This window comes from Acinonyx jubatus, chromosome X (genome assembly GCF_027475565.1).
Source record: "Acinonyx jubatus isolate Ajub_Pintada_27869175 chromosome X, VMU_Ajub_asm_v1.0, whole genome shotgun sequence".
NCBI classification, from domain to species: Eukaryota; Metazoa; Chordata; class Mammalia; order Carnivora; family Felidae; genus Acinonyx; species Acinonyx jubatus.
Genome location: NC_069389.1, coordinates 106479239 through 106506893, shown reverse-complemented (window position 1 = coordinate 106506893; position 27655 = coordinate 106479239). Strand labels below are relative to the sequence as shown.

The 27655-nt window shown below is 44.4% G+C and overlaps 1 protein-coding gene across 3 annotated transcripts in view; it reads left to right on the top strand.

Annotated features, from left to right (window-relative positions):
• HS6ST2 (heparan sulfate 6-O-sulfotransferase 2) overlaps nt 1-27655 on the top strand; it is a 288833-nt gene that overhangs the window by 201049 nt on the left and 60129 nt on the right. For 2 of the 3 annotated variants that reach the window (XM_027054225.2, XM_027054223.2), the window contains exon 3: nt 8311-8343. The exons of the other annotated variant lie outside the window; for it this stretch is intronic. In XM_027054225.2, the coding sequence (XP_026910026.1) occupies nt 8311-8343 (33 nt within the window). The remainder of the gene's footprint in view (nt 1-8310; nt 8344-27655) is intronic. 3 annotated transcript variants of the gene reach the window in all.

Genomic DNA, 27655 nt, shown 5'->3' with positions numbered 1-27655 from the left:
ATTAGTTTCACGTGTACAGTATAGTGATTCAGCCCTTCGATACGACACTCCGTGCTCATCACAACAAATACACTCCTTAATCTCTGTCACTTATTTCACCCATTCCCCTACACGCCTCCCCTCTCGTAACCATCATTTGGTTCTCTGCAGTTAAGAGTCTGTTTCTCTCTCTCTCTCTCCTTTTCCCCTTAGCTCATTTGTTTTGTTTCTTAAATTCCACCTATGGGTGAAATCATATGGCGTTTGTCTTTCTCTGACTGACTTCGCCTACTTGGTGCACGTTTTCAACAATGAAGTCCATTGCACAGATGTTTCATTTGCTTGATCCCAGACACCTAGATCTTTAGGAGCATCTGGATAATGAGGGGGTCACTTTTCGCCAAAATTGTGGGTTCCGTTACATTCGGCAGGTTTCATTGAGCCCCTGGTTTGGGTCCTCTCTTAGGTATTACTGGAGATCACAAGGAGATGGCAGTTTCGTTGAGAAAAATGAGCCTGTAGGTTTGAAGCAATCAAAGGACAGTGGAGGAGCTGGGATTGAAACGGTTCTGTCGGCTCCCGAGCCCGCGTTCCCTCCCTCCACTCCATCACATCACCCCTTCATGGACCTGCCACTTCACTGGGGCTGGCTTGACGGAAGTTTCTGACCAAATCCAGTGGCTCCTGCCATGCTTTGACTTCAGCAGACACGGAAGCTCCTTGCCTAGAGTGGCTGGCATGTTGGTCCAGAATGGTCCAGAATATACCATTCTGTGTGTCTGTACTGTCTGATCCTGTCAGTGACTTGGCTGAGTATTTCCTGAGAATGATCTCGACGTTTAGTTTAGGACTGGCTAGGTCAGTACGTGGTAGGGACTTTTTCGTGCTGTGTGTTTCAAACTTGTTAAAATGCGAGCACAGCAGTTACATCTCGCATTCGCAGCTCACCCTGCTTGTTCTGTGTCGGCGTAAGATACATGGGGGTGCAACGGAGCAGCAGCCCCTAATGGAGCTTAACGTAAGGGGGATGGTGGAAATCCTCCCGGCTGAGTTGAGCCAGTGCTGAAATAGCATTCGTTGTGGACCTTCTAGACCCCAAACTCTAAAATATGGAAACAGAATGAGAAAAAATAAGCAACACACACACATTTATATTTATATTATAAGTGAGACTTTTTCAGGCCCTTATTAACAGAAAGCAAGCTCTGTTATACCCCCGAAATCTCGACAAGGAACTCTTTCGAGAGTGGATGCACAAGGTCCATCTTTCCTTCAAGGAAGAAGTATATATATGATCAAATTGAGGAAATGCATGGCTGGAACCTTCCATACAAATGCAGGTGTTTGCCTCTGAGGAACTCTAAAAGGTAGTCGAAAATCGCCGTCAACTTTGAGTTGATGGAGTCGGCCTGTGTCTCTGTGCCTTAGTCTATAATTCACCCAGTGCCCCCACATCATGAGTAGGGATGCTTTGCAGGAGGAAGAAGAAGCCAGATTTTCTTTGATGGCCCTCCTTTTTTTGTTTTTGTTTTTATTTTTTTGTTTTATTTTGCTTTGTTTGCGCGGTGGCAAAATACCCCTTTCACTGCTTTTTGAAAGACGAAATTGTCAAGTAGGTGCTTTAAAGATTCTTTCAGAAAGAATATATCGTGACATAGCCAAGGACAAACCAGAGTTACACCCATTTCTCGCCAAAACAGGAATCCCTCGGTCTCCACATTCTTAATTAGATCAGCACTAGAGGGCACTCTTATGATGCCAAAATGGAAGAATTTTACTACAAACCGGTGGGCGGAGGTGGGGGTGATGTGAGGGGGCCGGTCCAGTAACTAACTGCAGACAACAGACAGTTTAGAGAAGACGTCCTAACAGAAAATTGACTGGCTCGCCAACAGATGAGAAAACACTATTTGAAAAGCATTGTGGAGCAGTCTTCCTCATCAGATCCACTTTGTTTCCCCAATGTGGTCGGTGTTTTTGGCAATACAAGACTCAGGTATTAGGCATTATTTCTCAAACGGGGAGAACATAAAGATCCCCGACTGTTGCCACGTGATGTAGTAGAAGCCTGTTTAGGCAGAAAACAGAACGTGAGAGAGAAGCTTAGGAAAATGTGTTTACAACTGAACAGCTACTGAACAAGAAGTTAACATCCTTGAGGGGTTTTATGGCTGTTTTCCCATTGTTTGCAGCCATTGCTCTTGGAGATGTGCTCAGGGTTGTGTGGTTGTGTCTCCAGGGGCAGGTGCCTGTTTGCCGGCTGCCCCCAGGCAGGTCTCAGATGGAGACGGGGTGGGTAGTGTGTGTCCCCCCACCTGGGGAAAGGACCCATAGACTTGGGTCCTGGTCTTAGCTCTGCCACAGCTGTGTTCTGTGATCTGTGATGAGTCCCTTCCTCAGCAACACTAATGGTCCCTAAAGATCACCAAAAAACATCTCTCAGTGACTCGGTGTCTCTGGTTGATGATTGCAGAAAAGAAGTTTCAATTTCATTTGTTTATCAGCCACTTGAGATCTAAATCTAACCTTGGGATAGAAGGTGATTTATGCTCTTGGTAGAGATGGTACTCGAAGGATTTGCCAGCCCAAGGGGCTGATATACGCATGTTAGTTACTTTTTTTTTTTTTTTAGGTTTAGTGCCCAGTCCAAATATAACTTCAGAGAGTTACCACATTTAAGCCGTCTCTAGCCGTCCCCCCAAATTGGCTTATTACACCCTAATTAGGTGACTCATGTCTTCCACACGGGGCACTGACCAGAATCTCTCTGGCCTGCCTCATGCAGTTTCCTGAGAAGCCAGGGGTAGGTCTGGCAATCTAATGGGAGGAAGGGCCACTGAAGACAAACTCGTCCACTCTGCCTTTGGTCCCAGAATTTCTCAGAGCAGCTCAAGAGTATTTCTCCCTAGGCCTCCGTTTGTAAGAACCCAGGCTCTACTTCAGAGAAATGTTCCCAACTGAGTCAAATTCCTTATAAAGTCTTAAAATGTTGTAATGAACAGGAGCCTTTTGGAACACACCCAATCCAACACCTTCACTGTGTAGAGAGGGAAACTGAGAGCCATCTTCCCCACGGGAGGATGGGCTTGCCCAGGGTCACACGGCAGAGTTGTCATGGGGACCTCAGTCTTTTGACTTTTAGTCCAGGCATCTTTCTAACCTTGTGCTGTGTGCATCTTTCCCTACACACACCGACTCCAGGGAATAAGAAAGCAGCAGCTATTAACCAAAGAGTTTTTGACATAGCTAGAATAGCTCTGTGTCATATATTATATATATATTGTATTTCGGTGGTATAAACGGAAGGGACAAATCCTTATCAAAAATGTGTCCTCTCTAAATGTCATAAGACTGGAGACTGAACCATCAGAAGGCCATTTCTGTGGGTCTAGAAGACTCAGTATTCTTAATACTGTTGCCCAAAGGCAAGGGTAGGATTGAATCCCTTGTCAACTGGCAGAGAAAATAGGCCAGGAAGATGGGTCTGGAAGCCAGGTTTAGTATCTTGGGGGAAGGGGACGCTGTGGAAGGAGCAGTCAAGACAAACTCAGGAAACCTCCTGGTTGTGCCAAAGGCTGGCTTTCAAGGGTAGAACGAATACCCCTAACAATAAAAGTTGGAAAGGGTGTTCTGGATGCCAGTACCCTCTGGCAGACCATGAGGAGCTCCCTCTCGTGGAATACGTACAGCTTCTGGCAGGCTGGGCATGGAACAAGGAAGAATGCAGAGTAGCCAAGCAGTGGAACATGGGTGTTGGGGAACACTCCTCCCCCGTGTCAATAAATGAGGTGTCTTTGAGCACTGGCTTTGAAGCGCCTTTTCTGTTGCCGAGGTAACAAGATGGCTTAGTGACAGGGGACTGCAATCCCTGACCGCGGCCTGCCATAGACTCACTATACTTCTGGACAATTTATTTACTCGTCTCTTCCCTGGATACAAATAATTGTGCATAAAGAGTGAGTGAGTCCTGTCTCTGGACCTGGTGTTCTGCTGTAGTGTGTCCGTATGTATGGTCTCCTCTAGTCCTCAGAGTAGCCCTGTGACACACACATTGGCCTTTCTACACAAGTTGCTTTTAGGTGCTTTCTTCTCTGATTGGTCAGTGCCCAAGCCATGTTGTGTGTTCAGTATGCTGAATGTCATTACTGGCGTGGGCACTATACTTGTCCCCATTTTGTAGATGAAGGAGTCAAGGCTGAGAGCTTAAGGCACCTTGGCAGAGTCATGCAGGTAGTAAATGAAAGAGCCCAGACTAGAACCAGAACTAGACGCCTGGGTTTATTCCATGGCCCCACACTACCTCTCAGGCTTGTGCATGAGCAGAAGGCTGACGCCAAGCATTTTAAGACCAATAAAGAAGACAGGGAGCTTTTGCCTAGGGCCTTAAGAAGCATTCAGGCCTTTCCTCTGGCTTCTCCATTTCCCCCCACCAGTTTGAGCAGGAATTCTTCGCCTGGGACTCTCTGGGCATGGGACCCCTGTGCATTTAGGGGACCCGATTTAGCATTCAGAATAAGCTTTTTTCACTAGGAGATACTGAATTTGGCCTTCAAAGACTACATGACGAAGTGGCCTGCGGCACAAAAGGAGGTGGTGGGTAATTGAGCGATGGTATGCCAGATCAGACCAGGATGAAGTTGGAGGGGCATCCTAAGTGGGAACAAGGTGGGAAGTCAAGGGCACCACAACTCCAACTCGGGGCGTGGAAGTTGGCAAGAGGGTGAGGAAACCAATCCGGTGTTAGAAACCAGAGAGGCCGAATGGGCCATTTGCTTGGCAGCTCTGGAGTAATGATAGGTAATTGGTTCCCACAGGGCGTATTATCTCCCGCAGATCTGAAATCAGACTGGAGCAATGTTGGTATGGGTTTTTTAAAACCATCCTTTGAGAAATCTGAGCATCTTTGCAGCCTTTATCTGGGAGCGTGTGGATCTTTCTGCTGATTGACACTAATCACCAACAGCCCAGGCTCCCGGCCGATGAAGAAGCTGCATGAGGAGAAAGAGAAATGGTGGGGGGGGGGGGGGGCGGGATGGGGGGCATCGATTGTACATCGGTTAGATTTCCATTTAAGTTTCCTTGCCTAACTTTTCCATCCTAAAGAACCAGCCGTTGTGTATTTCAAATAAACAAAGCAGTTTCCCCGGAAAGAAAGAGGATCAGCTGCATTTGAGCTTGGCTATTATTGTTTGGGCTATATTCTCATTGACACATAAGCTCAGAATGTTGGGCTCTGGGCTCTCTGAACTCCTAATGGCGTGTTGTACTGAGAAAGTGACTAGAGATTGCTGTACTCTTAACTAACTTGGCCCCAACGCAAAAGGCCAAACTACTAGAGAATTATAGGAGTATTTGCCCAAGATCAAATGAGTCATTGGTAAAACCAGGATTTAGAAACCAGGGATCCTGACTTTCAGGCAAGGGCTGTCCCATATTTACATCATTGCAGCTTTTCTAGGTCTTAATTTGGATCCCTAATATCAAAGGGACTCCATAGCAGCTTTTTGTATGTGTGTGTGTTTCTGAGGCCCGAAGCAACTGCCCTGAGAATATAAATCCCGGGGAGTAGGTGTTATCATGGGAGGTTTCTGCTTAGCATGAATCACCGTCTGGAGTTTTGGGGCCCCCAAGTCTGCCCCATCTTTCCAGTGATATCTGTGTATTACCTTCATTTTCACCTCTTCTTTCCCTGCTAATTTGACATTTACTCAGTAGCTGTCACTTGAGGAAGATTTAGTCACATCTTCTCAAACCCCAGCCCAGAGGATGGTTACTCTAGATGCTTCTCCATCCAGTGTCTGGGTCTCGGGCATAAAGACCACAGTTCCTTTTATCCGCCAACTGTTGCTGCTTTCCCAGGACGGGACTTGCTGAGGGATGAGGAGTGTGATCTCAGAGTGTCACCAGTGCTGGCTGTTACAGAACACTAGAGCATCCAGTGACAAGAGCTCTATGACACTGCAGTATTACAAAGCTGCCATTGAGGCACTTCTTGTTTTCACAGCATTGCAAAGCGCATGCACGTGGGGTTCTGTGGACAGCAAATGGCCCAGCTGAAATGAAGTCTGTCTCACAGCCTTTTGATGGCGCTTCGCACAAGGAGAATTCGTGAATGCAAACAACGTCTTCTCCAATCAAAAAGGCAGTTCTTTCTAGTACAGTTGTTGAATCCAATGCCATTGGATATGTTCTCAATACATAAGTCAAGACATAAATAAAATGAGGAAAATTTCTTTTCTAGGACTAATAACACACAGTATATTTCTGTGGAAGCCTTCTCCAAGAACTTGGCTTAAAAAAATCTTCCACGAGGTTGTAAATTACATGAAGGCAGGGATTTGTGTCTGTTCTATTCACTGCTGTGTCCTCAATACCTAGCAATAATGCCTATCACATAGTAAATATTAAACGTTTGGTGGGGTGATTTTTTATTAAATGTATTTGACATACAGCATTGTATAAATTCGATGTGTACAATGTGTTAATTTAATACATTTATATGTATTGTAATATGATTGCCACTATAGTGATATTTAGCACCTCTGTCACGTTGTACCATTACCTTTTCTTTTTATTAAAGACTCCTTTTAAAAGATTCCATTTGAGAACCTTCCCAAAGTGTGTGTGTGTGTGTGTGTGTGTGTGTGTGTGTGTGTGAATGTAAAATGGGTTCGTAAAGTTAATTCACTTTTTCTAATCAGTATGTTTTCCCTTTTTTCTTTTTTTACATATTCCTTCCATGACCTTTGATTCACTTCTGATGACTGCCCTCCCTTTTGATTGATGCACCTGTAACATCTTCCTGGATTACCATTGAATATTCCATCTCTGGCAATCTGGATTCCCAGGTAAGGCAATGAACTCCCAAAAGTCTTCTCAGTGCAGTCACCAGGCAAACTTTCATAGGCAGTGGGGAAATTTATGTAGAAATGTTTTTTTAATCTCAAGAGATAATAGTCCCCCTGATTGATGGTAAATTTGGTCCAGTCCCCAGATAAATCAATTCTGTACATACTTCTAGTATTTGAGGATTTCTATTAGTGCCGCAGAACAGAAAATGATGGTTTGGGAATGTGCTACCTATTTGACTTTAGAATTTTCTAGTACTAAGAATCAACATACAGCTTTATGTTTCCTTATTGTTGATTGCTTTTCTTTTAATTTTTCACCCAAAGTCGTGTTGTTTTTTGTTCATGAGGCTGAGTTCAGTGGAAGAGGTCTTAGCCTCCCTTAACTGTGTAGGGAAGCTAAGTCATGGGGTAGGTCAGAACACTCTAGATTGCCTCCTTCTTGCGACTGGAATGGAAGAGGAGCACATCGGGCCTTGGACGGTAAGTCAGCTAACGGGGGTGTCTTGTTTAACAGAGCTTTTGTCAAGCTCACCAAGTACATCACTTTTGTTTCCCATAATGTTAGCTTCTCCAGCGGTCTTAACAACTCACAGAACCGGGGAAGGGGGGCTTAGCCACACCGGGAACCCACGAGAAGAGTCTTAGATTGCTTCCCAAATGATGATGCAAAGGCTCTGCTCCTAGTCCTGTATAACTTGTTTTTGGACACAGTGAAAAGCTAATCGAGTTCCCCTTGAACCCTCAGATTAGCAAATCACCTGTGCGCAATTCCCTGCTAACATCAGAAATTCATGTAGTGGAATTAGTGTTTTGTGACTCTTAAGACATATATTAAGAAAACAGCTAAGCATTTTGTTTGTTTGTTTTGCATGGAGAAACATTGCTTACTTTGGGGGATGTCTTGCGTTTGGGTGGAAGGGTCTAGAGTGATGATTTAGGTATCACTTGGTGTGTGCTTTGCATTTTCATCTGTTGGAAGAGCATCGGCAAAGGCTAATTGTTCTTTTCTTTTCCTTTTGTTATTTGTGTTGCATATAGTCCTGATAATATGAAAAGAATCCCTGTAAGTTCCTCATGGGTCTCTTCAGTCAGGTGTTTCCATTTTAGTGATGCCATAACATTTGCTTTGGTTTGGTTTTTGGTTTATTGACTTTTTGTGTTTTGCTTAGATTGCCATCATTTTTGTGAGGGGGCGTGGAATGAACATGACCCAGTGGCAGATCTATCATTCTCAGCCCATAGCCCTCCAGAGGTCAGGCTCTCATGCTGCCCTGCCCCTGTGAGCCCCCTGATTTATAATCCCCCACTCCTTGAGAGGAACGAACGGGGAGCAAAGTGGAGGAGCCATCCATGAGCGGTTTCCTTGCGGTTTGGGAAGCTGGAAAAATACACTATCAAAGCAAACTGGGACACTTTTGTTGTTTTAACTCCTCTCTTACCACGCTCTTGCTAGCACCTGGTTTTACTGTTCCTTTAACAGGTGGAGGATTTTTCAGATTCTAGATGCAGCAAGGTAAGTGACGATGTATTTCTAGTTCAACTGACCCCAAGTAAGCTAGAACGAACAGACTCTGCAGTCACTTCTTCCTTTGATTTCAATACGATGAATAGTTAGGTTTTGGCTTTTGGACAAATGCTTTCCAGGGCTCTTTTTCTGTTGTTGTTTAAAACAGCTGAAACTACCCAGGCATGTAGTCTCGGGTCTGAAAGCTGACCTAGCGCAGAAGTGGGATGAATGTTCAGGGCCAGCACCCTAGACAGTTGGACAGTTGGTCATTAGCTCCTTTCTCTTTTTGCTGAAATAGGACGACACAGTAGAGTGTTTTGTTAAGAACGCCCCACCATCCACAGAGTGGTTTTCACGGTGCTTCAGGCACGCCTGCCCGTCGCTGGGCTGGTGGTGGTTTAGGGAACAGCTGGGTCAGCATTTCATTGAAGGGAAATCAATTATTTGAAAATATCAGGGTGTTTAAAGTGTGTAAATGTATGGACTTGCAAGGTAGAATAATCCCACAGGCGAGGGGCCTTTATGACAGGGACTCTGCAGCAGAGCGAATCTAATCAAACGTGGAAAGTTCCTAACTGGGGGGGAGGGTGGGTTATCGAGAATGCTCTAGGACAGCACCTATGCAGTACCATCATATCGCCACGAGTGCTGAAGAGGCTGGTGGGAATCATAAGCTATCTTGTAAATGTGTGCTCTGGTTGCCTGTGTTTGGACTATCGTAGGCTTATTGGCACCAGAAATATTTACCAGTGTTTTTGCTTTCTCTTCCTATCCACCTGAATTCCATCCTATGCCCTCTGACCAAACAGGTTAAGGAGCAAAGGTAGCCTTGAGATTCCTCCACTGGGGTAGATTCTCATTCAAACAGAATAGATGGGCCATTTCTTAAGTGCCCCGCTCGCTTTCGGGAGCTGGACTTCCATATTCCCGTGAGGGCCTCAGTGGATTTGCTTGACAGACGAGAATAGTAAATTCAATTCGGTCTATAATTCCATAGGCAGCTTATAATTGGTTGGGATAAATTGTATAGACACACATAGACCCCTCATCACATAACATTAGTATGGGAGGGCGTTAAAGATTATAGCCTGGATGTATCATGGTGGCAAGGGCATTAGATTCTGCCACTACTGGTGGGGTGACTTTGCTCAAGTCCCATCTCTGCTGTGAGCCTTGATTTCCCCATCTGTAAAATGAAAGAGTGGAGGACCATTAAAATAACGGTCAGTAACATACAGACTAGTATCCCAGCCATTGCTCTTATGGGGGAAATGTTGAGAATGTTGTTTTAGTTTTGCTTTAAAATTTACTACATGAGTGAACCATGTATCTATACCGGTTTTGCTAGGTAACAAAGTGAATGCTCTGTTTTTATTATGGTGCTGATCAGTTATTATCAGAGCAATTTATACCTGCTCTGAGTTTGTGAGAAAGGGAGAGAGGTACAGATGGGGCGATGGAGGAGAAGCAGCTTTGGTAAATGTCGCTGGGGACATTTCTGGTGCTTCTGGGCTGAATGACGTATGAAAACTATTTGCAAGGCTAACATATTTTTCAACCACTGGTAAAATAATAAAGCAACAATTCATTTGGTAATCCCCCTCCCACACACGCAGTTTTAGAAATATACAAGATTATGATGAGCTCTGCCTCATAATTAACAATTTGCATAAATGCTCGCTATTATTTAGTTGTCTGAATGGATTCTGTAATCCAGAGAAAGAAGGGCACAATCAGTGGAAGCCAGCCCAAATGCCTTGTATTATTGTTATGCACAGGCACAATTAACACTGATACTAATTGTTTCAGACCAGAACCTCATTTGTTTTTCTATAGACAGCAAAAACATTAATTGCCAGAGTGTCACTCTCTCTCTCTCTCTCTTTCCTATAGCCAGCCATGTTATAAGGTCTGCAGTGGCTTAAGCAAATGACTTGGCTGGATTTTCAGTGCATCATTTGGTGATGGAGTTTCCAAGTTTCTGTTTAAGTTAGCAATCAGTGGCTCGGACAACCAAAGACTATTTGTTATAATATTGCTAACAATAGGCCTCTATGAATTTAAGGAATAAAAGGGTGCTGGCACACCAGCCAGTTCTGCTGCTGCATTTACATTCCACTCATGATTCCATATCTTTAAAATGATTGGCATTAGACATGCATAGGAGAATCACAGGAAGTCAAGGCTGGAGGAGGCCTTTAGATCACCCCGTCAAATTCCCTCACTTTTCAAATGAGTTTGATTGTCAATAATTTGAATGTCAGCAACCACCACCAAATCAATGATGCCACACTTTTTTTAAAAATTTCAAACCATTGGGAGCTATTACAGCAAATACATTTGAATTATAACGAGATGTTTTAGAATCATATAGCCTCAACTTATTTTCTAGGAAGCAGAGTCAGATATTTTTAAAAATATGCCTTCATAAGGTTGCCCGAAACATAGCCATGATGTTGATGGTGTATGTGGTAAAGGAGATGTCCTGTGCAAAGCACTTGGCAGTAGGAAACGGTCAGTCAATATCAGCTCTTTCACCCTAGTGCGCAGATTACCCAGCTCACATCAGCACAGTGGAAGTGTTACTTCAGTGCTCTGAGAGTCCGTCTGTCCTCGGGTCTGACTCTGGTGCTGCCATTTTCTTGCAGTGTGACCCTGAGTGATTTATTTAACCTCTGGAGGCTTTCAGTTGCCTCACATGAAAAATGTAGCCACTTTATAGAGCTGTTGCAAAAATTAAATTGAGACCAGGCATATCAAGTGTTTAGCCTTGTTCCTGTCACTTTATAAACCACCAGCGAGTGGTAGCGGCTCTTACTGCTGTTATCTGGCACACCCAGGACAGTCTTATTCGGTACTAATAGTTAATCTTAGGGTAGTTGGGGGTACGTGCATATACACCTATACACGTCCGCCTGTGGGCACACAGAGTCCACAAGAATGACGTTGGAAGACTGCTCTCCTAAAGGTTACTTGTGACCACGGTGACTCAAACTCCAATGGCCTCTTCTCTGGCCTCAGTCTTCCTGAAGTCTTGGAGGTTCTGGTGCTTTTGCACATCATCTTTTGCTTGAAAGCATTCCTAATTTATCTTGGTTCACCTCCTGTCTTCTTCTCAACACTTTATAAGTTTCCTCTGTTGCGATCTCCTTTAAACGCACGCGCGCGCGCACACACGCACACATGCACATACACACACAGCCTCTCCCTCCCCCTCGGCCCTTTAAATGGAACAATTCCCAAGCCTGTCATTGATCTGCTTCTCTTCTCTTTCTGTGTTCTCATTCTGGGTAACTTCATCTCCTCACATAGCTTCACCTTTCACCTCTACACTAATGATTCCCAAATTGACCTCTCCAATCCTTAACTCATTCCGGAGCTCCAGGCTAACTCCAATTTCCAATTGCCTGCTGAGCATCTCCAGGGCAGGATATCCTAGGAGGCTGAAGTGTAGTCTGGCTTTTGTCATCCTGCCTCAAGAATACAGACGGGGGGGGGGTGGGGTGGGGTGGGGATCTAGCTTCAAGAAGTATTAAGAGTTAAAACAAGGAAGAAGTGTTGGACATTAGCCTAAGCAGAAGTAAAAGTGGTCTAGGTTAGGAAAGTGGTTCAAAATGAATTTTCCAGGGAAAGCATGACAAGTAAACTGTGAATTTATGTTATTATGAACTTGAAGATGTAAATAGGCAGTTCAGACTTTAAAAGGTATGTGTTTTCTAGGGAGAAGGGGACAGCTTCCCTAGTGAAAACTGAGTTCAATTTTGAGGTGCTGGAAGGTGGGCATGTTTGAGGCAAATGTTAATTAAAAGTATCTTTCTAGGGACAATCTTTATGGTCAATCTTGCTTCAGTGTTTTGTTACACAAACATGCATGCCAAGAGGAAGGATGATATATTCAACCTGAAGGACGAGAATATGGGGAGTCTTGTGAGCACATGCATGCATAGATACATACACACATGCTGGGTCAGACGTGCCTGAGATTTTTGAATGTTTGAAAATAATTCTGTCAGAGGGTAGATCAATTTTTTTTCTTTGATTCATTCTGTAAACATTTGCTGAATACCTAGTAGATGAATACCCCATACTCTCTGTGGACCAATGGGGCTGTGAATATAGAAGATATAAAGGACCTGCCCTTAAGTGCCTCATACATTTTTCTTTAGTTATATTCGAGTACGTTGAGAGTCTCATTTGGTCTAGAAATACCTGCAGCATGTGACAAACTGTGCAATGAGTATAACCTTGTAGATAATCTTAATGACCAAAGAGGAACTTAAGGGAAATAGGACAGCGTTAAAGCAGGAAAGGAATGTGTATAAATTCGAATTAGAAATTGATTACTTCCTTTAAATTTAGCAAATATTGAATTACTTTGGGATTTTACATTTCCAGTTAGCTTTCAGAGTTTCGGGCCAGAGTAAGAATGATTATATCTAACTCTAAAACTTAATTAGAGCAGAGGGATAGACAAGTCCTGGTTAATGCGTATAGTATTGTTTGTGATTCTTTGTAGGAGACATCTTTGTAAATGAGCTATTCTTACAGCAGCTACTGACCCAGCCTGTAGCTTTAACACAGGGAGCAGTAGTCCTTTTGAAGAAGGGTGACCCCATTCCCAGAATTAAGTACCATCCCTCCAGTTGAGTGACTGCCCTATGGAGTCTTCAGAGGCCATCTTGTCCTCCAAATTGTCATGGTCTCTGGCATCGGGTGAGCTCTCTGCCTTCGTGGGGGTACGCCAGCCTCCTCTTTGGAAATTTAGCATGGCCCTTTATTTGCAAGTCTGAATCCAAGTGTTCTTGGTCCCAGTGGTCAATTTCAAAGTCCCCTTTATGATCACTCGTGGTTCCCAAAGATCCCTCATGGCATTTGTAATCCTGAAAACCTACTTTGATGCCCCAGAGCTCCTGCTATGGGGATGTAGATGGCACCGCTGCCTTTCATTATGCCAGCATCTCCTTCGGGACTCTCATGGCACAAAAGCTCTCATAATAACACTGCACGTATTGACCGGGGTTTGTTTTTTGCCCTAAATTAGTTAGAAGCATCGATATACTTCTCTTGTGGTTGAAAGTAGGAATAAGAAAACCATACTTGAATTCATAGTCTTAGATGTCTTTGTTCTCATGGTTTGCATCAACCATAGTCTGACTTCTTTTACCTTGATCAGATTTACTCATTCTGTATGCATCTACTGAGCACTTACATGTTTCAGGCACTGTTCCAGGCACTGGGGACAGTAAGATGGACAGTGTCCCTGTTCTCGTATTTCTTAAGGGGTGTGTGCACCTACATTGGAGGGAAACTGAAAATAAACAAGTATACATGTAAATGAGCAAGCTCACCTCAGAGAAGGGTAAGCACCATGAAGAAAATATACCAATGGCTGAAGGATGGGTGGGGAGTGAACAGGGTGAAGTTTGCTCTTTGCTTGTGTGACGGTTTTGTACAGACTTCACTAACACTTTGTCCGGGGGCTTTGGTTTCCTCCATTTTGTAGTAGATTTGGTACCAGTTCTAATTTTGCTGCTTCTGGCTGCTCTGTCATTGGGACCACCTTCCCTTATCTAGTCCTATAATAAAACCCAATATACCCTCTTATTAAACTTCTGTTCCATACTTTTCTTGTCCTTGTCAGCATTAGAATTTGGCAGGTTCACCGTCTCCTCTGTCACACGATGTCATTGGGCTTACTGATCCCTCAGGGATATTGTACTTGTTCACTCAAGGCAAACTACCTGTTGAAAGAGAAACATAAGCTTCGAAAGTTAGTAGTTGTGGTGGCATTTGCCTTCGTCCACTCCTGTAGAGGGAAGAGCCGAGACTGATGGAACACCCGAGTGCCAGTCTTCACCACTACAGATGAGCTGTATGACCTTAAATAGATCACGTTTTCTCTCTGAGTCTGTTTTTTTCATCTGTAAAACCGGCGTTCAAGGTAGATGATCCCTATGGTTCTTTCTAGCTCTAAAGTGGTACCATTAGTTGTTTTCAGAGACATAGGCCAAGATTTCTTTCCAACATTCTGTTTCGTTTTGTAAAGTGGATACATAGGAACATTTTCTAGTATAATCAGAATTGCTGAGATTAAGCATAAGTTTTCCGGCAAAAGCCAGCTTTACAATTCTTGTAAATGTCACAAGAAGTTAAAACGTTGCTTCTTGTTTTAACCTCTGCCAGCTAGGGCAGCAGTTCAACACCAGGGATGCAACTGGAAGCTTCTTATATGTGACCATCTGAAAGTTCAGTCTTTTCAGCTTACCCATAGGAAATCTTCAAAAAGAACCAAATATCACTAACACGAAGGAAGGCATTCCAAGTTGGCTTCAAAATGACACGACACAGGTGTTATCCACAAGTGAGTTAGGTGCCGAGAAGATCGCCTTTGCTCTGAGAAGGCCACTCAGGGTGGTTCCAGCCATCATTGGGCCATCTCCCTCAGCACCTTGCTGAAGCAGTTAGAGACTGAGGTATGAATTAGAAGAAGCCTTGCCTTCCCTAACTTCCCCACACCTTTCCTCCATTGGCTACCCCACACTTTGTGGGAGAAGATGGGGAAGCAGGAAGGGTGGGTTTGGAGAAGGTGGAACAGATAGAAAGTCACCAACATCCGAAGTGTCCTTGGAACTCCCTTCTATGTTGTCACTCTCTTTCACTTAGTATTCAGACGCTTGGCCGTGTTCTAAACACAACTCCATTTTATGAATACCATCTTTTAAAAATCCGGAGAGGGGCGCCTGGGTAGCTCAGTCAGTTGAGCGTCCAACTTTGGCTCAGGTCATGATCTCACGGCTCATGAGTTTGAGCCCCACATCGGGCTGTGTGCTGACAGCTCAGAGCCTGGAGCCTGCTTCATATTCTGTGTCTCCCTCTCTCTCTCTCTGCCCCTCTCCCACTCACTCTCTCTCTCTCAAAAATAAATAAAAACACTAAAAAATTTTTTTAAACTCCAGAGAAAATCTGGCCATGATTTTGTAGCAAGGGAGTGTGAAGGAGAAGACGATCCAAGAGGGTTGGGAAACTCCAGGAAGCACCCGTGTAATTTCCAGCCAGAAGATGATTGGTAATTGCCTTTGCCAACTGCTGTCTGTTGCTTGCTGGCTGGCTTCTGCTGTTTAATCCTTGGTACTCGTTCTGTTCACAGCACTTGTAATCCATTATTCCCGAGGAATTTTATCAATGAAGGTGAGCAAAACCCCTTAGCGATAGGTAAAGCACATTTTGCTTCGGAAGGTTTGGGGTCAGCTGATAGTATAAGGTCACATAGAGGAGAGAGTGGCTGGATTACAAATGGAGCCTAAAACTGAAGCTTCGCTTGAAGTAAATGAAGAAAGGGAGGTTGTGGCTGTAGGCTGGGGATCCACAGTGCAATGTATGTGTCATCACTTTAACGCTCCTTCTTGATCGCTGCTGAAGCTCATTCTCCGTCAGAAGATGTAAATCTTTTATTTTAGGTTCTCAGTTCTTTGCATCCTTTTCCAGGTATATTTGTTGCCTCTGCCTTATCTTTCTATTTCACTATTCTAGATTTTTTTTTTCATCTGCAATATCTTCCATTAGTCTGGTCTCACTGTCTTTTCCGGGGCATTTGTGGTACAGCTATATATCACAGGAGATCTTACGAGCACGTAAAATGGAGAACACTATTTCACAAGTTAGAAATTACCAGATTATTTCTGTTCCCCTTCCAGAGTTGAAATATTTCCTACTTGGCAAATGGCCCTTCTTTGAAATCCTAAAATTGCACTAGGAAAAAAAATGACTGTCACCGTGGCACCATGGGGCTTCCTGTCCCTTCGCTTGCATTGGCTTACCGTCCAATTTGCTCCATTGATTTTCCAGACGCTCAGAATTGCCTCATCAGCCAGACACTGAAATTATAAGGGGCTTCATCAAGGCCTTATGTGGTTTGAAAACTTTTCAAACTTTCATACGTTTGGCCGTGGGTATGCTAGAAACCGTGTGTGAACGGCATTTGGCAACACATTGGTCTTTCTTCTCACGGCTTCTACAATTTCCGACTTGATTTCTGCTCGCCACAGGGCACAGTTTACCTTCTCCTCTCTGGGAGCTCTTGTTCATTTGTCAGGAGCTCTAAAAGAAGGCTGCTCATGTACAGTCGTGGAATGTCAGCGTCCTCCCAAACTGACATAAATGGGCCTTTAAATGGCCTTTACTGATTGTTTCTATATTAAAATGTAAATGCACAGAAGACTTTATGAAGAGCCGGTGCGTAGCCTTCCCCCCATTTTTTTCAGATGAACTGATTTGACAATGTCAGAGATGATGCATGAGGCAAAATAAAGAGTCTCTTAAGCCCGTTGTAGCTTGTTTGCATGCAAAAGCATCAAAGCTACAGGGAAGAAATGAACATTATGCGATGCTCTAGGCAGGAGCCATTTTCTGACTCACAGACACCTTTCGGATGATAGCCTACTTTCTGAACCCATGCAGAGGAGAGGGGTCACTATGATCCTCGTCTGCACAAACAGCCTTTCTTGACTAATTAATGAGAGTTACTTTCTGGTTGCATAGGAAACACAGAGGATTTTCTGAAATTCATAAGGGTGAAATCAACTAAGAGAGCCTCAAAAAATTAATTACTGATAATTGTGAATGCTGGTATCTTTTATGAGAAAATTAAAGAGGATTGGAGGATGGGAGCTGTTTGATGAAGAGCCTCTGAAAATGATACAGTGTTACAGTCGAAGCACCATGCGATTTCACAGTCCGTGATCATAAAATCTAATGTTAAGCCATCCACCAGGAAAGTTCCCCAAGCTTCATTGGTTCCTTTTTATATGAGCGCCTTCAGTGTCTCTTTCACAATGCTAGTAAAATATTTATAAATAAAATAATACTCCTGAGCCTGGTTTGAAATTCTATACACATGAACTATAGTTTAATGTGAGCACCTGAGCACTGCATTTCTAATCTGAGTGCAAAGTGAAAGCAGACTAGCTGGGGGGGGGGGGGGGGTCCTCTATTTCAACCCTCTGTCCCACAGCACTCTAAAAGCACAGGATCTCTGGTGTCCCCTTCCACAAGATCTCAGAGTCCCCCTTCTCATGGAAGAGGTATTTCAGATCTTGACGATAGGTACTCTCGTTCACAATTTTTCATAGCCTGCAATCATGGGTTGGTTGGCACTGAATCATATTGAGACTGAAGAAAACAGGTGAGATGGCCTTCAGTAGATTCAGGGATCCCAGGAGGGAAACTCCAACTTGAGTGATTATCTTGTGCTGTGGTTGAAGATTTACTATTAATTAACTAATGCAATCACTACAGATGTATTATTGAGCATCTACGATGACCCAGCACTATCCTTGGTGCTAAGGATTCAGAGCACTTACGGTCTAGTGGTGGGTCTAGACCATCCAAAACAAAAAAGCATGCCCATATGTGATAGATGTTATGAAAGAAATTAGCAGACTGCTAGATGAAGAATGTGTAGCCTTTGGAATAAACTCGGTGGGGACAAATTTTATCCTTTGTGGATGTATATGATTTTTTGACACATCAAAAAGGATATGGGATTGATAAAGCTTTGGGCCCCAAATGAGGGTACACATATGTAGTACAATATTTTCGAGTGCCAATGAAGTATATTCTATGCTGAGTGGTGATGAGCACTTTTGTGGGTTTTTTTAGTTTTTTGTTAATGTTTACTTATTTTTGAGAGAGCGAGAAACAGAGCATGAGTGGGGGAGGAGCAGAGAAAGAGGGAGACACAGAATCCGAAGCACGGTCCAGGCTCTGCGCTGTTAGCGCAGAGCCCGACGCAGGGCTCAAACCCATAAACCGTGAGATCATGACCTGAGCCGAAGTCGGACGCTTAACCGTCTGAGCCACCCAGGCGCCCCAGCACATCTGTGTTTTTAAATGCGGTGAAAAGATCAAAATAGTGGATGTGTCCTTCGGTGTACATTTAGGCATCTGTAGCCACCAGTGGCACTGTCTCTATTTCCCTGACTCTCTTTAAATCTGGGCAATCCTTGTCATCACTGGCAAATGTACTTTAACTATTATGTTGGTAAGATTATCACAGGATCGGGGGTGGGACATAAATATTTAGAGATATCCCAAGCTACGTAATACAGCTATAACAGGTGGGATTTGATGATGACAGCTTATAATTTGGTCCCTTTGTTTTATTAGTCCAAAAAGTGTGAAATTTCATGTATGCTATTTTGAATCAAAGAAACCTATAGAATGCTGATACAGCATTTTGATGAGATACAACAGTTTGAGTGTAGGAAAAGAGAAAACGTTTCTAAGCAGCACTGTTAAGATGGAGGTGAATGGACAAGGGAAGCCATGATAGGGAAACTGAAAACCCTTTGTGTGCTTCTCCCCGTGCTCCGTGCTTTCTACCGCTTCCCTTTAGTGATCCCAGCATGTTCCAGAAATGTCGATTATGTCCCCGGTAAAGGAGAGCTAGTAAAGACGGTTTTGTAAAATGGGAAGAAGCCAATGATTGCCCTTTAATTGCATCTTTGCGGTGATTTTAGTCCCCTGCTTTGAGAAGGACTGATCTGCTCATTGGGTATTTACTCGAGCAACTTCCCTGCCAGACATCGTGCCGGGCACTGGGGATACAGAGGTGAATCAGAGAGAGATCCTGCTTTTGCGGTACTCACAGTTGAACTGGGGAGACAAGGAAACGTGATGGAATATGGTACATGCTAATGTAAAAGTACACAGTTGGTTCCTCAAAGAGTCTGCACTAGATGGAGGTTGTTGGGTCAGGAGCTGCTGAGGGAGCTATTCTACGAGTTGCTATAGCAAGTGATGGAGCAGGTATCCTCATTTTCTTTGCCTCAAGTAGATCTCGTTGCAGCCTTGGCATCGTCCACATGCATACATATTAAATCTGTTTGCCAATTTGTAAAGGCAGATAGAGTGGTGCCATCTAGCTTCCAAACAAGTGGGTTTTAGGAGGAATATTCTAGAGTTTCTCTCGGAATGTGGAACCACACTGGGTCAGAATAACTCTCAGCTGACTTGTTGTGAGGAGCCAGCCTCGATTTTCTTTCTTTTCCTTTTTTTTCTTTTTGCAACACCAGCTCCATATCTAGCAGCAACTGCAGCCAAAACCACAGATTCATTGCCTGTAGTTCTGTTTACTTAAGGCAGTAAATAGGCCCTGAGCAGAGGCTTAAGCTAGCCCTGTCTTCTGGGAGCTTATGATCTGAAACAGACAACAAACTGGAAAGAATATCCATCACACCTGATATGCTCATTTCCCTTCTCATAGAAATTCAAAGGAAACAAAAAGTGGCATGTCACATTCTGCAGGATTTGTAAAACCTCTGGAGAGTGTTCACTCTCTTTTTGTGACTTTTCAAGTTGAAAACTCTTTTGTATATAATATGCAATAGATTATAGGGTTATTTTCTAAATTGGGGGTGAGAAAGCAAGCAATATTCTCCCTTTCTTTCTTTCTTTCTTTCTTTCTTTCTTTCTTTCCTTCTTTCTCTCTGACCATCAGCAAGTTACATTGGAAAGTATGGATCAAATTAAAAGTGGATTCTCAATTTGCCATGGGAAAATATGTGCAGTATTTCAACTACTCTAAGGTCAGGGTCAACTTGGGGGTAGAAGAGGTATCATGAAAATTAATTTAATAAACTAGCCTTGAGATATTTCCTAGTTGTAATAACCCCACAGGTGAAAGCAACATCTGTGGAATAATAAAGGTGCTTGGTTCGACCTTTTTAGCAAAAGGAGATATTACAAAACATGACTGAAGCTTGGAGCAGAGACAATGCGGTAAAGTAACAACAGGAGCGAAGTCTTTATGTTATGAGGATGTGATCAGTTGTGAGAAAATGGTGAAAAAGTAGGACACGTGCCAAACTAAGATTTCCCACAACTTGTGTGTAGGTGCAAGAGACAGAGCCTGAGAGAGGAGCAGAAATGTAGAGCTAAAGAAAGAAAGACCAATGAAGCAGCAAGAGGCTGAGCCAGAGACGGACAGAGACCGAGAACTGAAAAGCAGCCAACCTAGGGTCACATTTCACCTGCTGTGAAATTCAATGGGAGGCCTCAGTTAAGTCACTTCTCCCTGGGCCTTCGTTCCTCCATCTTGCCAAGGATGACTCTGTAGAACTTACCAACTCTCTAGTTCTACCCTCGGGTGCTAAAGGGCAGGCAGGTGGGTAGGCAGGAAATATACATAGGCAGGCGTGCAAACAGACCGACTGGCTGCATACATGCACTGGCTAGCTGAAAACTAGGAGAAGACCGAAACTTATGGTGGGCCAGTGGACCGTGAGTCACAAAGAACACCAGCCGGAGCCACAAAATCATGTCATCCCTTTTGATATTGCCATGGTGAGCTGAGGAATTGGCAGCTTTCCTTAACGTGGCGCTGGCCCAGCTTTCTGGGGGCCACCACTGAGTCATTTTCTGCCTGGATTGGCCATCTTTTTCTTTCCTAGGCTCCCACAAGTAGCTTTTGAGGATCCGTAAATGACCTCCGATGACCAAATGGAAGGAGAAGTCAGATGTCAGGCTTTGTACACGGGACCATTACCTCGGCTTGGAACCTTCCATCAGAGGGAGGGGTGGAAAGTGGCTCGAGGGTGAAGAAACTCAAATAGGCTGCCATGCATTTGCTGGCCCAGCGTTCTGTCTGGATACCTGTCTGTGCTTCTAAAGCTCTATGGATGATTTTGAGCACACTGTGTTCCCCAGGCTTCCAAATTGTACCACTTTTAAACTTTTGTGAATTTTACTTGCAGGGTCAGGGAACTGATGAGAATAATTAGTACTTGTCAGGCTTCCAGCCAGCGAATGACTTTAGTGAGGAGCTAACAATGTACCCAGCAGACAGACTGATTGCAGCTAAGCGGTGAGGCTTCAGGCGGGTTTTAGTATCTGGTCTCCCCGCCTCCCCCTCCTGCCTTTCATGAGTTTCTGCAAGAAACAAAACACTGTGATTCTCTTGCTTTGCTTACAATTGACCGTCTGCCCCTACAATAATAGCCCAAGAATTCAGCTTGAGGGTACATGGCCAGATAGAAGGTCCCCCTCCGGGTGAATTTGATGTTGATGCTAAGAAGTTTCTGTGGCATCTAGGACACCATTTTGTACTTTTCCCCATTTTCACATTCTGATCCTAGCATATGTTAGAAGAAAAGCAACTCCATCAAAAATATACTTCCTCGGTGCAAGCTTATCAGGCTAACAATCTATATCGGACCCATCAGTATAGTGTTTTGCTAACCAGCTTTTGCCATGACTAGAGCCGCCACTTTTGCGGGCCAAGTGAGTCCTGAGAGGAAAGGCCGGGGTGAGCATGGTGTGTGAGGAAGACGGTGAAGAGGCCAGGCCAGCTGCGGACCAGTTTGCTCTTACACCATCTGGGCGATGGCGTCGTCTGAGTCATGTGGAGCCTGCTTGACGGGGATGCTAAAAGGGGACAGCCTCGGCTCCCATGTACATCTCCAGCCCTCAGCTCTTCCCTGGGCTCCAGATTCGCATGACCAACATCCCACACCACACCCCCACTGGGAAGCTTAATCGGTATCTGGTAGTTCACCTGCTGCAAAACAAACTCCTGACTTTTCCCAAGGACTCGTCCCTCTCTCGGTCTTTCCCATCTCGGTAAATGCCACCTCTGGGCTTCCAGTTGCTCTGGTCAAAATGCTCAGAGGATCTTTCACGTTTCCTTTTCTCTCCCAGGCCACACCTAATCCGTTAGCAAATTCTGTCTACGCCGCCTTCCTGACACAGCTGGGATCTGACCACCTGGGCTGCTGAAAAAGGCTCCTGGCTGGTTCCCCCGCTTCCACCGCCTGGTTCACTACAGGCTGCTCTCCTCCCAATAAGCAAGCTGATGATCCTTTTAAAATGCTAATTCAGATCGTGTCACTCCTCTGTTCCAAACTCTGGTGTGATGCCCATCTCACGAAGGATCCAAGATGGACGCCTCCCCCAAGGCCTGCAAGGCCTTGCACACTCTGGCCCCTGTTCCTGGTCAGACCTCGTATTTTATTCCTCTGCTTGGCGCCCCTTCCTCTCCAATCACACTGATCTCCTCGCTTTCCTTTATGTATACCAGACCAGCTGCCACCTCAGGGCCTTCGCTCCTCTCTTGGCCTGGAAAGCTCTTCCCCTAGATGTTGGCAGGGCTTGCTCCTTAAATTAAATCAGGTCTTTCCTCAAATGTCACGGCACTAAGATTGCCAAGAAGTGCGATTCTTAAAAAGAGGTCACTGGACTTGGCCAGCAGGCAACCGCTGCTGATCTTTAAGAGGACGGCTGTATCCGGTCCTGGAAGAGGAGACAGGTTGTTCTCTAACCATCTGCGTCCCTTATTAGCCTGTGTGCTTCCTGAGTTCCGTGCTGCCGTCTCATTCACCTTTGTGTCACCAGCATCAGGCACAGTGCCTGGCACCCAGTTGGTTTCCAGTGAGCATGTGTGGAGTGAGGGCACAAGTCTTATTTTTAAATGGTTGGTTATATGAAAACACATTACATTACATTGCTGAAAACGTTGGGACAGCTGCCTCAGGGTTGGGTTTTTGTTTTGTTTTGTTTTTTTAACTATTTACTCGCTCACTTCCTTTTGAAAATTCCCCTTTTAGAGGCACTGGAAGGGTTATTTCAATTCATAAGCAATTCTTGGGGTTGAACAAAATCTCAATGACGACAGGAGTGTTTACAGAGTTAACTAACGCTCGGCTGGTGGTTCAAAAAATTATTTAATGTGGATTCTCCCAAAAATATAAATTGGGTCCAACCTTCATTTCCTTTATCTCCCCTCCTTTATTTAGCAGTGGTGCTAATGTTCAAAACAGCAATGGGAATGGCTTTTCTTCTAACACAGTCCTCCCTCTTTCAGGCTCTGACCTCTGAGATCCTTCCCTAAACACCACTTAAAGAAGGTTGGCCTTCCCCGAAACCCTTTGTTCCTAGAGCTGGCTCTCCTTTGCTGTCTGAGAATTATGTATGGTCTCTCCTGCAGCGTGGGCTAACAGAGCCCTCTAGGTCAGTGGCTGAGAAGTCTTCGTGCCTGTAAGGGGAGGAAAGACAGTGTCACAAGTGTGGCCAAAGGGAGGTAGTTCCTCTGCCACCCTTTGAAGGTCGTTTCATGCTTCTGCAAAAGAGGATTTTTCTGTGACTCCCTCTGCCGTATATCAAACGCATACTAAACAGTTATATACCATCCGGATTCATTCAGCAAACATTTGCTGAGGGCTGCTTGGCCTGGATGTAAAAGAGACGGGGGAAATGCAGAGACGAAACATGCTCCGCATACCCACACAAAGCCCACGGTCCGCAAAAGTGGAAATAAAGCTAAACATGTGGACAAATCTTATGATTCAATGTGATAAAATCAGAGCTGAACAAAGTGGAGCCAAGAGGAAAAGATCGGTTTTGCCTGGGGCTGTGGAGAAGACGACACAACAGAAAAGGTAACAAGTGTAGGTTTTCAAAGAGAAGCAGGAGTTTGCTGGGAGGAGAAGGTGCGAGAAACACAGCCCAAACAGAGGAAAGGCCCAGCTTTTTAAGGGCCCGGAAGCAAGGACAAGCACGGAGGATCTGGGAAGGGCAGTGCCATGACGTTGAGCGAATGCGTGAGGCTGGCTTTCATCATGAAGGGTCTCGGACACCATGCTGAGCTGCAGATCTGATTTGGTAGGCGGCCCGAAGCCATCTAAGGTGCGCAAGCAGGGAGGGGTGAAATGGCTGTTGTGTCCGAAGATAATACCGGCACAGATGTGGAAGGTGGGAGGGAACGGACCGACGCCACGATAGCCATTGCATACTCCCATGGCCCCACTGACCACACCGAGACAGCTATTAGCAGGAAAGGGAACATAACACTGAGCATGGGATGGGAGCTCCTTGTTCCAAGGCGAAAGCCCTCGGTAGGAGACTGTTTGTAATCATGCTTAAAATTACTTCATTATTGGAACCCGTGTTTGATCTGTGATTAGGAGCTGGATTAAGAAATCAAGTAATCAGCCCTTGAAATTGTAACCATAAATTGTTCTATAAACAACCAGCTTCCCCTGCCTCCCCCCCAGCCCATGTAACAAACCTGAAAACAGATGCTTTTCCTGTTTGTTACCTCCCATGGGTATTGGCCAGTGCTTTTGAGCCGCGCACGAGTCAGAGGGCCATGCCCGCCGGCCGCAATGCCCCTTTTCCCCCTCACATGTGGATCACTCATGTTGTACCTTGTCAGACGGAGGCAAGACACCCGGGGAGAGTGGAACTGTTTAAAAAAACACAAAAAACAACACGCAACTTATTAACATTCGTTCAGTGAAGGGGAAGAAGATGACTTTTAACAGAACGGAGGAGAAAATGCCTGGAGTTCAAGATGAAGAACAGTTAAAGAGACAATCCTCAGAGACTGTTGCCGTTCGAATGATTTGTGGGAAGTTGTTTTTGTCCTGGAGGGTTTTATTCTAGGCCAAAGGCAATCCAATACCACTGGCCCGTAGAGATACGTATTTCCGTAAAAACAACCTTAGGGCTTATTGACATTTTCTTGTCTGGGACTGCACTGTGCTTAACCTAACAGACATGTGATAAGTTATTGTGAAGTGTAAGTTAAGATCCGGATTTCGCTTTGGAAAGACTGGCAGCAAGCCGACAATGACGGCGGGTGACGCTGTGCAGGAAAATTTCAACTGCTGCTTAATTCTGTCTTCATAATGCCTGGAGACAACGAGGCGGGAACAGCTTGAGGTGTTCCTCCGGTCGTTTTTAACCCGGGCCTCAAGAGGTACCAAGCTTCACTTTTCTCTTTTGTCATCATCTCCGACTCAAGACACTTAGGAGTCAGAACGTGGAAGGGTCTTTAAGGATCTTAGCAAACCCTCCCATTTTATAAAATGAGGACTCGGAAGTTAGGCGACTTACCCGTTGTCCTCGGCTAGTCGTCAGCGGAAACCGAGCCATGGTCCGGTCTGTAACCTGGGGTTTGCTTTACTAGATGAGAGCAGGCCTTCATCTGCCCCTTGGGAACAACTCCAGCAGCCCAGGAGGTAATAACACTGGCTCTTTGCCAAAAACTTACTTTGACAAGTTGGCATAACAATTCCGCTGATTAGAGCTAACACTTGCAGAGTACTTTACAGTTTGGACAGGGCTTTGTACCATGACCTCTTGAGTATCACTGCTAGTGTTATCGGTGGCCTTGCTGGTAGCATTTTAAATGATAGTGTGTTGTAGACTGGGATCCATTTTCTGAAGAGTTTAAATTCCTTTTTTTTTTTTTTTTTAAGGAGGACTGGGGAAAGTTTTCATTGATGTTTTCGTCATTTCCAAAAAGATTTGTGAATACAAATTAAAACAGCCCGTGTGTGACTTGAAGTTACCTCAAAATTGGGATGGATTGGAGGCACGGTGACTCATCCTAGGAGACAAGGTGGTGGGAGATTCTAGGTCAGGAATAAATGTTGTTAATGGATTTCCAGATACTTCTCTTAAATTCTCAGAACACCGTGAGAAGAAACTGTGGTCCCTGGACAAAACGGAAGAAAGAAATAGAGAAAGTGAAGGCAAGAGGTTGAGAAAGGGAGAAGGGAAGAGACAGAGGAGAAACCTTTGTTTGAGACTGGAACTAACACAAGTCGTGTCTCTTTTTTTCCAAACTCATGCATTCACTCGTGTAAACAAGCAGCTGATACCTGAACAATAAAGCACCGGAATCTCTCAGAGCTTGCTGCTTGCAAGTTAGTGTCTTGGGAAACTGAACACTCTTCCCATTTCTTAGGGAAGTTGCTGATCTGGGGTTTTACATCAGACTCAGCAAATTATAGCCCCGGGGACAAATCCAGTTCATTGCCTGTTTTTGCATGGCCTGGGAGTTAGGAATGGTTTTTATTTGAAATGGCTGAAAAAAATTACGAACAGTATTTTGTGACGCTTCAAAATTATGTGAAATTCAAATTTCAGCGTCTGTAAAGAAAGTTTCGGCGGAACACGGCCACGCATTTATTTACATGTTGCCTGTGGCTGCTTTTGTGCTGCAACGGTCGAGTCTGCAAATCGAAAATACTTACTTTCTGGCCCTTTGCGTACAGAGTTCCACCTCCTGCTTTAAACAGAAGTAGCTTTGTGGTCTGAAAGAGTTAAATAACTTCCTCTGAGCCCCAGCTCTTAACCAGAGGGGAGTTGAGACACTGGGATATTCTGGCTCAATACAACTTAATTCAATGACTTGCACTCTTAATCACCATATTTTAGAATCAAATTAGAAAAATGGAATCCTAGGCTCACAGTCTAATGATAAATTGTATGCTGTAGAGGTATATCAGATGTTTGAATTTTCGAAAATGTAATATTAAGTTTCCTGATAATTCCAAATGAGGTTAACAGGAAATTTTATCATTTGCCCTTTGTAATGACCTGCTTCATATAACCAGCAGCAAGCAATTTGGGGTCTGCAGGCTGTTTGAGGACACATTTTGTATTGATTAGCTGTAGCTTAAGCCTGTTGGGCAGGCTGTGGAGACAGGCCGTTATTTGCTCGTACCAACTTCTGGCCCATTACTCATCTAGTCACTGTGGTACCTTTCCCCAAAATGCCATACAGAGCCAGACTTTCCAAGGGCATTTTTATAGTAACGAAATTCAAGCGGGAATTTCGATGCTCACCTAAAGCTCTATTCTGGATCTCATCACTAAGGGTGGAGGAGGGTTGATCCTGGCTTGGAACACAGGCTCAGGAGATCAATGAAGGGACTGAGGACCGGCCCTGGAAGGTCAGAAAGGCACCTTTTTCACATTGGGACATTCGGCCTACTAATCATTTCTCATGCAGTTAAAAGACATATTTTTGCATCGGCCAGCTGTCATTTAAGCCCATGTAGTTAAGGCAGTTTTCTGCTTTCTGCCTCTTTCCTGAGCACCTGTATTAGCTGCAGCTTAGATCTAAGAGAAAGTGGTGTCTTCTCCCAGCTAAAGAGGGTCAGAGGCCTTTCGGCTTTGTGTTCCCACCACTGCCTCTTTAAACTCCATTTCTGTAATGAGTACTGTACTCTGGCATTTCCCCCACTCGTTTCTTGTATTTCTAATCAATAGTTTCGTACAATTATGACCTTACATTTCCAATTACATTTTATTTTGGAGCTCTTGCCATTTTTCATGGGTTTCTACAGTTCTCTTGCTTTGGGCGCGTGTGAAGTCAAGCAGAAAGGTTTCCCCACCACATCCCTTGGTGTTTATGCTCTGCTAACGTCATCAGAGCCAGATTCAATTTGTGTTTCAGGAGGCTTCTCTGAATTCAAAACAGAGCTCTCTGCTGACGGATTGGTTGCTAGACTGAAGATTCATATGAGGATTA